This window comes from Aythya marila, assembly GCF_965140915.1.
Source record: "Aythya marila genome assembly, chromosome: 2".
Lineage (NCBI taxonomy): Eukaryota > Metazoa > Chordata > Aves > Anseriformes > Anatidae > Aythya > Aythya marila.
The window spans coordinates 47294324-47307180 of NC_139043.1; the positions used below are offsets into that span (position 1 = coordinate 47294324).

General features: G+C 35.0%; 1 protein-coding gene across 2 annotated transcripts in view; it reads left to right on the forward strand.

Moving 5' to 3' along the window:
* SLC9A3 (solute carrier family 9 member A3) overlaps nt 1–12857 on the forward strand; it is a gene marked incomplete at its 3' end in the record, with an annotated part of 48991 nt that overhangs the window by 12441 nt on the left and 23693 nt on the right. For both annotated transcript variants that reach the window (XM_082753905.1, XM_082753904.1), the window contains exon 2: nt 9372–9674. In XM_082753905.1, coding sequence (XP_082610031.1) covers nt 9372–9674 — 303 coding nt within the window. The remainder of the gene's footprint in view (nt 1–9371; nt 9675–12857) is intronic.

Here is a 12857-nt window from a genome sequence, read left to right on the forward strand (position 1 = left end):
TGTTATGGCCAAAGTACAGGACCTGGCACTTAGCCATGTTGAACCTCATCCCATTGGCCTCTGCCCATTGATCCTACCTGTCCTGGTCTCTCTGCAGGGCCTTCCTACCCTCTGGCAGAACAACACTTCCCCCCAATTTCATGTCCTCTGCAAACAAGCTGAGGGTGCACTCAATTCCCTCATCCAAATCATCAATAAAGGTATTAAAGAGGATGGGCCACAACACCAACCCCTGGGGAACATCACTCATGACTGGTCACCAGCTGGATTTCACTCCATTCACCACCACTTTCTGGGCCTGGGCATCCAGCCAGTTTTTAACCCAGCAAAGAGTCTACCTGTCCAAGTGTACTATGTCCTTGTATTAGAAGGAAATTTTCAGTGTCAACCTCCAATAGGGATTCATCAAGCTATTTCTTCATCTTCTCCTTTTTCTTGAACAATAGGAGTGAATCAAGGACAACTTTTTCTGTTGTGTGTTCAGGCTTTGGTAATTGTGCAATTTATCTTGACACCAGAACAACCATTTCCTTGTATTACTAGTAATCCATTTCTTTGCAGTTCTTTATCTGTATGAGCAAAAGCTGAAACATTCTCAGATGGAGACCTTTGTTTTAATTCATTTATCATGTTAAAGTAAAGGTCAAAAGGAAACATTTTTCTAAAATTCATAGAGCGAAATGAGTTAACTCAGCATTTCTTGGCATTTATTTATTTCAGTCAGTTCTTCCCATGTTACTGGTATATAGTTTGGTATTTGAAAAAATTAAGCTAGAAAAATTGCTTTCATTATCTGTCAGTGAAGGTCATTCTACTTCTGGAGTAATTGTAATATATAACTTTAATAGAAAGTAAATTCTGCTTTGTTTTCTTACTCCAAAAATACTTCATAAATTTGTAGTGTAAAATCAGCTGGAATGTTAGACCTCAAGCAATCTACTGAGTCAAAACAACCCTATTAGTCAGGTGATTACTGATAATTCTACTTGCAATTATTTCTGACCTGTTTGATTCATTTGTATATACAATAACTCTAGTATGTAATATTCTTCAGCTGTGTTTCTTTATGTTTGTATTCTGTATGGAATATTACATACAGAGAGAACATCCTTAGCACGGAAAAGTCATAGTAACCCTTAAATGAGGTTAGTTTGTGAGGAATACTTACTTGAGCAAGATTAAGGTTTGCATAGGAAATGCATTTTTATGATACTTTCTCTGTCCTGTTTTATATCATGTACTCAAGGTTTTTCTAATGTGTACTTTGCTCTCATTTTGAAATATTATTTTTGACTGTTCCCATTTATCTTTTAGTGCCATTCTGTTCCATAAGGGCCAAATGCTACCACGGTTGCACTGCAGTGGGACTGAAAAAAAAAAAAAAAAAAAAAAAAAAAAAAAAAAAAAAAAGAACTATTTGGCATAATTATGATAATCTGTACCTGACTGCTTAAACTTCATTATGTTCTAAGTGCTTATGGTAATGGTAATGGTTGCTTACTCACACACTTCTTTGAATTTGACTTGGGGCTATCTTGTTATGCTATGACCTATCAGCTCAGGAACCTTGACCTGCATGTTGGTTGCACTTTTAATTGCTAATGTATTTTGGTAATTGTTCAGCCACAGAGAACAGAGACCTAAAATCTCCTATTTAATGAGCTCATTACGATGCTATACACTTTTAAAATGGTAGTCATTACATATGTGACAAATAAAGCTTTCAGGGGCTGGATAAAACCAAACTCAAACCAGTTTATCTAAACAAGTTAAATATGAAGGACTTTGTGTCCTGCTTAGGAAAAATATGTCCAGGATCAAGTACGAAAAGTATTAATACTCATGTTCATGTAGTGTATTTTAAGACAGCATCCAAGGACCTTTATCAAAAATGGCTTTTACTACTTGTTACTTGATACACAGATATTATAAAATATCACTGAAGCATTTCAATAACTTTTTCAATTTTGGCTAAATTTGATAAAAACCTAAGTATTGTCTAAGTAATCATGGTTAGAAGAAATCAGTAAAACCTTTTTTCTTTAAGTACTTTCCACTACCTGCATACAAACAATTCAAAAATTGATGAAAACTACCATGTTGAGAGCTCCACAGAACAGAACCTGAAAAACTATAAAACATGCTATCAGTCATCTGACCAGGAAAATAATACTGAGCGTACTCTGTTGACAAAGATTAAAAAGGCAATTACAAGTAATAATGATCAGCTTCAGCTATGTGGAGTCTGCTCAGACATTTCCTGGACAGACGAAAAAAGCAGTTCCTTTATGCTTTGAATCCTTGTTTGAACTTAACCACTCTCAGAACACAATGAAAAACCTCTTTTTTTTTTTTTTCTTTCTTGATGTAGGCCTTAAATTTATCTAGACAATGGATAGGTGAGTAACAGGGTGAGTAAAGGAATCATAGAATATCCAGAGTTGGAAGGGACCCACAAGGGTCATGAAGTCCAGCTCCTGGATCCTCAGATGACCACACAAAAAATCAGACTGTGCCTGAGAGCGTTATCCAAACACTTCTTGAACTCTGTCAGGCTTGGTGCTGTGACCACCTCCCTGGGGAGCCTGTTCTAGTGCTCATCCACCCTCTCGGTGAAGAACCTTCTCGTGTTATCCAGCTATCCAGCCTGGCCCTCCCCTTTTGCAGCTTCAAGCCATTTCCTCAGGTCCTATCAGTGGTCACCAGAAGGAAGAGATCAGCTCCTGCCTCTCCACTCCGCCTTGTGAGGAAGCTGTAGACTGCAATGAGGTCTCCCCTCAGTGTCCTCCAGGCTGAACAAACCAAGTGACTACAGCTGCTCTTTATATGTTCTCCCCTCCTTCACCATCTTTGTAGCCCTCCTTTGGACACTCTCTAACAGTTTTATATATTTTCTATACTGTGGCAACCAAAACTGCATGCAGTCCTCAACGTGAGGCCACACCAGCACAGAGTAGAGCAGGACAATCAGGACAATCACTTCCCTTGACTGTCTAGCAATGCCATGTTTGTTGCACCCCAGGTTGGCCTTCCTAGTTGACAAGGCCAGGACAAGATAAAGTATGAAACTATAAGGAGGTTATTTGTAGAAGTCACTAGAGTTTATTTTATTTTATTTTATTTTATTTTATTTTATTTTATTTTATTTTATTTTATTTTATTTTATTTTATTTATGTTTTATTACCACTGCACAAAGAGGTGAAGTGTCCTGCTGAAGGCTTCTAATGACATGTTTTCTTAGGCATCATCTAATGCAGATCTCATTACTGAACTAGAAAAAATATATAATCTTTAGAAAGGGAGAAGTGAATAAAATACAGTAATACCAAGGGCAGTTTTACTCAGTGACTAATGACAAGGATTTCTACATGAGCTTGTGAATGAGGACGAGAGGGGTACATATGTGTATGAAGTGACGAACATAGGATGACTGTGAGTCACCAATGTGATAATGAATCCGGGATATAGCTGACTATACCTGTGATAGCAAATTATTAATGCCATTGAATCTGCTCCTACCGTGACTATACATAATGCTGTCTATATTTCTGATGATTCTGAGTCTGCAGAGGTGAACTCAGATTGAAATAGGCAGAGAGAGCTGAAGCAGAAACTAAAAATAAGTGGCTTAGTTTAACAAAGACAAGCAACAGAAGGAGAATATGTTTATATCCGTATATATATAACAAGAAATGAAGAACTTAACACCAGGGAAAAAAATGTTTAATAAAAATGATATAATTGTCACAAGGGCTAACGGATATAAAATTGCTGTGAATATTCTTCTAGAAATCAGGGTAAAGTCTCTAATTATGAGGTGAGGGCTGCTGGTATGCCTTTGCATAGGCTTAAGTGGAGCAAAAATCTCTGAAATAAGGATCTTCAAATGTAGTGTATTGAAGGCCTGGCTACATGATCAAATAGCTCTTTTAGTTCTTATGGTCATAATTTAAATTCCTAGATCCTCTGTGCAGGCTACATAAGCAAGAGAGTTAGCAGGGATGAATGATTTTTAGGGATGGCAAAACAGTTTCTTCTCGAAAACATATGCTCCAGATTATATTTTAGACAGTGTGCCCATTCCTTAGTCAAGGAGTCCAAACATAGTAAGGACGGACCAAGACTTTCTAGGATCTTGATCAGTTCACTACCTGGTATTTGATTGTACTTTGTGAAATTATATAGGCAAAGTAAAGCAGATTATTCCATGTGTGCTATTGGAATAAATTTCAGATTTCTGACATTATTTTATTTTATTTTATTTTATTTTATTTTATTTTATTTTATTTTATTTTATTTTATTTTATTTTATTTTATTTTATTTTATTTTAAACTTGTATCTGCAGAAGACAGTGCTGAAAAAGCTGCAGGAAGGGTACAGCTAGACAGTTTTTAAATAGAATTCTCACTTCTTAAAGGTAAGGAAAATATGAATAGGTAGATAAGGTAGTAACTGATTTTATTTATTTATTTATTTTTGCTAGACAGAGTCCAACTGCTAGAAGATGTTTAGAAGAAAGATTTCCCTTTGGGTAGAATATTCCTTTGTGGGATTTCTTCATACCTTATGGAGCTTCTCTATGATGCTGTTGCAGGAACCTTATTATTTACTGCCTTGGAGATCCTATTGAATGCATTTCTGTAAAGTAGATGTAAAGAAAAATTACAAAAAAGTTGCAGCAGTTTGCTCTTACTTCAGTCAATGGCAGGGGTTCCCACAAGCTGCAGAGAATCAAGTCTTGGATCTCAAATTAGAGGCACCTGTGTCATGATCTCCTATGATAATCTGATATAAGTGAAAATAAAAAGTCAAAACTGAAAAATACACTAATAACACAATAGCAGTGTATATTTGACCCACTGGCAAAAGCATAGCTGTTAGACCTGTCAGTATTAGTGGTAACGTGCTGACATGTGTTTGCAAATTGATTTCTACAATTTAGCAGGAACTTTAGAAAGCATGAGGCTGAAAACATTGGCTTAAAATCTGTTTATAATCTAAGTTCTTCTGTGATTCTTTGGATTTTATATAAAGATGCATTTAAACAAATAAACATTTAAGCAGAGAATTACTAGTATTATTATAAATAATTTCTTGATTTTTCTGAATTATATGGTACTTAGTGTTCGCATGCAGTATACATGTATTTTGTGTTTGGCTGAGACCCTGTTACTATCAGAAATCTTTTTCTCAATGTCTTCAAGGCCTTGGCTTTATACTAATGAAGCTGAGGTAGTGTTGGAGCAGCCATATAAATCCAGAAATTTAACATTGTATTAAACAGGTAGTTTCAGCCTTTTATTTTTGCAGCACTATATTTTCAGAAGGTGATAAATCTATCTTCAGTCATTCATTCCATCTGGAAAAAACGCCAAAAATCTAGAATCAAGTCATTGAAATGTTTCTCTTGATAAACAAAATACAGTATTCAGGAAAAGAACAGGTCTGTTAGAGATAATTTGGAAAGAAATATGGGAAGAAACTACTTTAAAAATTTGTTAGTGGGTCTACAAAAATTAAGTGACTTGAGCATGAATTGTATGGTTTATTATTATTATTATTATTATATTTGTAATTCATATTTAACCACTCCTTTCTAAATTAGATACCAGTCATTTCATTTATTGTATAAGAAAAGGGTTATTCCATTGAATCACGTTCTCCAAAGCAATCTTTTTCTAATTTCTACCTTAGAAAGCAATAGGTAGTTCACTGAATCTCATAAATTCTACTGCGGGATTTAATTTAAGTTACTGAATTCTTAACAGGTGGTAAAAATAAACTTATTTCTTAAAGTATGGTGACATTGGTAGTAGGGTGATGGTTGGAACAGATGATTTGAAGGTCTTTTCCAACCTTAATGATTCTATGATTCTATGAAAAGAAACTGGATCCAGACAGCAAATCACAGCCTGTTAATTTGTTTTGTCTTTCTCATTAGACATTTAAAACAGTCCCTTTCTTTTCATGGATCTCAAAGGAAGTGTCAGGAATTTTTTATTTTTATTTTTTTTCCCCAGGAAGTTTATACTATGCAATTGTTCCTTTGTAGAAAGCTTCTGCTTCAGTGATGTTCAGCTTGAATTTAAACACAGTTTACTCATTAGTCAGTCCAATCCATTTTCAAACCAGGTTTAGCACATACTGAATTAAAGGCATATGTTTAATTTATTTTTTTTTTCATTAAATACTGTGCCTTGACTAATGTAGTTTAATCCTAAATTATAAATTTTAAAATTTCTGGGAAATAAGAAGACTGTCCTGTGGATTTATACTTCTTTTACACCATGGACTGTATGCAGTTTTTCTTTGTTTCTTTGCTCTTGTGCTTGCCTCATTAAAAGATATTCATGTACTTTTCAGTTTTAACAGCAGTGAAAATAGGCTTAATTTCACCTCTAGGTCCCTTACAGAGTAGTTTATCTGAGCAGCACTGCATGTTATCCTTCCTGATGTTTGTGATTTCTTTCAGAACAGTAGAAACAAAACAAACTTTGCACAATCTTTATTGAATATAATTTATGCACATAGCCAGCAAAGAAAAATAAATGCAAATATGATCTAAATTCTAGTTGCACCCTTGCCTTAAGCTATTTCATTGAATTGCATCAATTGTGTTATTTTTCTTTTACATGTTTCTAACTTAGAGACACCATGATTCTGCTAATCTGACTGAATACTACTTGCCTGCAGAGTTAGCTAGACATTTACTATAAAATAAGCATGGTCTAACGATCAGAATCTGCTTGGGCAAAATGTAAAGAAGAGAAGGCACTTCTTTTTTTTTTTTTTCTTTCTTTCTTTTTTTTTTTTTTTCTCTCTTATTTGCCTATACTAGAACCTTGTTTCATATAATAACTTCCACATAACTTTCCAGAGCCTGCATTCCTGCATTCCTCAACTAACAGAGTAGAAGAAGAATTTACTGCTGGTAATACTTAAACCTTGTACAGTTCATCAGCTGATTGGTGTTAAGGAGAGCACAGAAGGATGTGACAATTGATGTGTGTGATTCATGGGACCATACATCTTCTAGGAGGAGACAGTGCTATAAGCAAAATATAGTTAGTTTCTCAGCGCTCACTGAGAGAAACTGGTTCTTGATAGTAAAGGTGAGGATTCTGGAGAATTATTTTTTAGCTGAACAATGTCTGGCTTTTTCTCAATGTCTTGTTCTGAAATATCTTCATAGTTTTATTCTGAATTTTAACTTCATATTCTTTTAGTTATATTTTATCTGCTAATGTAGGAGTAGGAAAACAGACTATGTTTAGTAAGACTAGCTCAATGACATTCATTTTCAGGGATAAGGATATAATCCCTACTCCATGAGGCTATAAATGAATTGGTACTGACTGGAAATTCAAGGAATCGAGAATAACCAGTAGTAAAGACATTTGAAAAGTTAGATGTTACAATTTATACATACAGAATAGTGGCTAGATTGGATTTTTTTCTTTCTTTTTTCTTTTTCTTTTTCTTTTTTTTTTTTTTTTTTTTTTTAAACCTAAGTCAAACCACAGTGTTTGTGTCTGTGGGGTGTTATTTAGCTGTTGATTACATGACCCAGCTTATTCCAAAAATCGGCATGGGTTAGCAAACTTCAATGAACGCTGCTTGCTTCCATGCGTGATTGCTGTTTTCTTAAGTCCACTCTCCACCTCCATTCTAACATGGTTTAGTTTTCAAGTCTTGTCTATGAGCACATTGGAAAACTAAAAAAATAGTGCTCATATTGGTGGGAATGCTGGTGTAGGCAGGCTGCTGTTGTTTTTCCTTTCATGTTTTCTTTTCTGATGATTCCATGGAAGTTATACAGGTATGAGGAACTATCTTATTCTGGTACAACTATAGTATGGGCATTGCTTCTAACATTGTCTGTGTAGATGCAGCCAAGATGAAGACAAACAGTTAAAGAATGGGGACTTTAAAAAGCACTGAAAAGTAACTAGCAAATGTTTCACTAGGACAAATGCTTGGATAGGAGACTCTGAGGGAAAACAACAGTCTTTCACTGAATTAACCTGGTCTAAGACCTCTGCATAAGCATGGGAAAGATTTTTCTGCTATACCTCAAGATGCTGGAAAGCTTAATGAGTGCTTCTTGTCCAAACTAATTTGAGCCAATTTGCGTTAACATTGTAAATGCTTCAACACAGTTCTAAGCCAATGCTTAAGCCAGGAGAAACTTAGTGGGCTTTGGTGGAATTCTCCTCCTAAATTGAAAAACAAATCTTTGACAGAAAGCCATATAAGTAAACTCTCATTTATTGGGTGAATATCACAAAGTGCCAGGGTTCAGACCATCTGGGTCACAACAACATTTTTTTCCTTTTACCTGATACCTAACAAATGTCCTATAAGAAACATGTTATCATATGAAGAACACGAATTACCTGTGTTTCTGTCATTTTGAACACCTTAAACATTCTTTCTGTTTCAACCTTGTCATCTTTTTGTCTTTTTAGATTTATACTCTATTTTTTTCTCTGCCTCTAATTATTGGCTAGTTTAATAATCTTACCATGCATAAATGTAAATAAAATAAAATATTACATATTAAAATATTACATGTTTTTCTTTAATAAATACCTTATACTGTCCATCTCCTTTATTACTAGATCTGTCATACTACTGTAAGATAGTTTTTATGACACTGTTTATAAAAATTGTTTGTTGCAGAATAAGGCACCACTAAACCACAGTTATTTCAGCAAAGTCTCTGAATTAACTGAACTCCTTACTAGGGAGATCTTGAGGTAAAAGTTCAAAAGTGATCTCCCATGTTATCAGCTCCATTCTGCTCCTGTTGCAGGCTACATATTCTTCAGAAATTTAAAAAGCGTTGTCTTTAAACTAATTCTACTTTTGGCTTCCTCCTCTTTCCAGTCCCAACAAATCTGACAGTACATTGATCATTTTTAAAGATGGATATTGGGATATCAGATGTATGTTTTTAGGTATAGGAATAAACCATAAAGTCATACACTTCCAGCACTTTTACCATTTATTTTCAGTCTTGCTTAACTGTTTTGCAAAGAGCATCATCTTTCCCTAAACAGATCTTTAATGGAGAAGATAATCCCACAGAGGAAATAAATGTTGTGGAATGCTTTTTTCACATAAGTTGAAATATGTATTAAAAATGTCTGCTGGACAAAATCTGAAAACCAACTTTTTTATTTTATTTTCCAGGTAGATGGGTTCTGGATTCTGACACTGGCTGTACCCCATGTGCATGCTTTGGGGTCTAATAGCAATGAAAGCAGGAAGTTTGTGTGAAATCAAAATTATCAGCTAGTAACAGTTGTTCATGCAAATTGTTTCTTCTTTCCAGTTCTGACACACTGTTTTCCCTTTTTATTGCAGTTTTCCACTTGTCCCACAAAGTCACTCGGGTGGTTCCAGAGAGTGCTCTGCTGATTGTTCTTGGTATCATCCTTGGTGGCATTGTATTGGCAGCAGACCACATTGCCTCTTTTACCCTTACACCTCAGGTATTTTTCTTCTATCTGCTGCCCCCCATTGTTCTGGATGCTGGATATTTTATGCCAAATAGGTTGTTCTTTGGAAATCTTGGTTCCATCCTTTTGTATGCTGTCATTGGGACAGTCTGGAATGCTGCCACAACTGGTTTATCCCTCTACGGTGTCTATCTGACAGGAATAATGGGTAAGTCTGATCTGTTAAGGTACAACTGTGAATATTAATGTATACCAGCTGTTACAATAGGTTGATACCTTGCAATTTATCAACTCTTTTTAGAAGAAAAATCCAATTATAACTGGAGCAATTTGTAATCTTTTTTTTTTTTTTTTACCAAATTTCAGAATAATCTGAGATTTCTTCTCTGAAATGATCACTGAAGGGACTTGAACCTGTCTCTCTCGCATTTCCCTGCTCTGAATGTCAGCATAGACTCTCAGGATCAAGCTCAGGATTCATCCTCCTAATGGGTGTCCAGACAAAAATATACCCTGAGGGGCTTGTTTCTTTCTGCTGTGGTAGAAACCTTCAAAGTTACTGTGAAATTGAAATGTCTTTTGTCATTCAGATCTAATATTAAGGAAGCACTGGTTGCTGAATGTATATGTATGCATGTCATCTCTATTTAGTATTCTGAGGCTAGAAACAAAGACTTATAGAGCCAAGTAAGATGCATGTAAGATACATTCTGTCTCAATTGTACTACAGAATATAAGGGCATAGAGAGGCCAGAAGAGGCACAGAAGCGTAATTCTTATTCACTTCAGCAGATGTGACATGCACATTAGCTACATACTGCCACTTCAAACAGCAATAACTAACATATGTGTTTTGCATGTGTTTTGAAATAGGCATCCTATGTATGGTTTCTTTGTTTTTTAGTTTCTGTACAGGAGAAGCTCAAGAGCCCTTCCAAGACAAAATGCTCTTAGGTCAGTGAGTTCCAGAACGTACTTACAGAGTACAGTTGAGTGTTGCCAAGAGCAGCATAAGTATAGTGCTCCTGTGCCTGTGCACTTTGCTCATCTGTTCTTGGCAACCAGTTCCGAAATCCTAGACTGAGAGAGTAGCCCCAAGATGTCAAGGTGTGTGTTTGACAGGCTCAACAACCAATCATGGGGCTACTCTCTAACCACAGTTGTGGAAAAATGACTCAGGGCCTTAAATGTTAGAGATTGCAGATGTTGCAGAGAAGAACATTCAGTCATGAAGAACAAAGATATTATTGGATTATTATAGAAGAAAATAGTAGAGTTTTGCCCCACTTTCCAGCTTGAAAAACTGCCCCTAGCATCAAGCACAGGGAGCAAAATTTGGGGCTGGCGTCTTTGAGCATACAATTGGGATATCTTGTCCTTATTTGAAAAATCTCTGTCTGGAAGAACTAGACCACAAATTTGGTGATGTGAGATTCCTCTTATTTAACCCTAGACTTTATATCAACATCTATGACAGAGTTACAATACATTTTAGACATTTACCTTACTTCAAGTTGAGTCATGTTTTATAATTAATAAATTTTCTTTAGAAGAATCAAAGGTGACTGCAGACACTATTGACGTCTATGGGTAGGTAAGCTGTTTTTAGGCATTTTCAGCCTGTAGGTGCAATATTTTGCACCCACAATTTCACATTTATTGTTAAATACAGGTTTGGAGGAATGATAAAAATGACAATGGGAAATGGAAAAGATATTTTATGTAAATATAATATGTGTATATATATACATAAACATCAACATTAAGCAAAGGGTACAGTATTAAATACTGGCATAATTTTCCACATAGTAGTGCTTGATATTTGGCAAGGATTTCTTTCTTTAAAATCGAAGCTGCTTCTGTTTTGGCAGATTCATGTAACAATTAAAAAACATCACCAACATATTTTTATTAACATCCTGTTATGGAAAAAATGAATGATAATTACTTAAAAAAAAAAAAAAAGTTGATAAAAGTCATGAAAGGAAAAACACTAAGCTCTGTATGATGTGTGAAATAAAAAAGTCAAGTGTTTCTCTGAAAATTGTATTTGAAATGAAAATCTCATTTAACTCTTTGCTCTCTTCCCAGTCCTTAAACAATTCTGGAGTAAATATATAAGCTGTATTTGATGGTTACATATTGTGCTTCATCATTATGCAAGTCTTTCAATGACAAAACTGAAACTATACTAGAAGTAGTACTAATACTTTTGCTAATAGTTCTAATATTAGAATTAGTTTTAATAGTAGAAATCTGAATTTACAGTTAAACAGAGAATCCAGTGCCCACCACAGGTCAGACAGATGAAGGTCTACAAATTAAATGTAGAGGTTGTTAATCAAGGTAGACTATAAACTGATATGCCTCACAAATTCAAAAGTTTAGAATAAGTGTTAATTGATATATTATCACAACATGTCTTACCAACAAGGTACGCCATAACCTACTAGATTTCTAATTTCTGTTATAAAAAAGTCTGTCCTTAATTTAAACTGTGTCATTCTCTGTCAAATGTAAGTAGGTCTTCAAAATATCTCCATGACACAAACTTAGTAATCCACTAAATGTTTTGTGTTGGCCTCCAAGACGTCAGCAAGATCTGAGCACCACACTTTGTGAAAAGTCTTGCTGTTCTTAGCAAGACTTTTCTATGATGAAGATAGGGGAATGCCGAGTTACTAATTTTTTAGGAGAGTTCATAGTAGGCTGTGGTTGCTTTTCTAAGAAATATTGTTTCTACACCGCTTCTCCTATAACTGGAGTGTATAATATTAAAAGTAATATCTTTAATATGTTGGAATGTGTAACCACTATAGACTAAGAGGTACTGAAAAAAAAAATACTATCAACTTTACCATGAATTGGCATGTAATCTTTTACTGACCATCAATACCAAAAGTGGTTGATCCAAATTCAATTACATAGATTTCTTACATAAACAAGTACAAAAACAGCTCTTAGTTTGCATTCTACCTCCTTACAGACACTATAATTTACAGAAGAGAAAGAGAGAAGGTGATAACAAAGAAATTCTTCCCTAGAAGTGAAATAAAAAGTTCAACACCTTAACTATTAATCAACAGCCATACTAGTCTGCTTTCACAGGATACAAAGAAGAATCTAATACTAAATCTTATGGTTGATTGCACTTCTCTATCTGCTGTAAAACTAACACATGCAGCATTACTATAGAACTGGAATAATTGTGGTTGAGACTAATGCTTAGAATTTTTTTTCCCCGTACAATCTAGGTCATCACAGCAATGTGCTGAGCATGTGTGGGAGTCTTAAATTGGGCACAGCAAACTTAACTTGCTCAGGTGTCAGTGTTGGCAGCTAGTTGCTCCAGACTCCAGTGATCTGGAGGAAGAAATGGCCATGTATCACG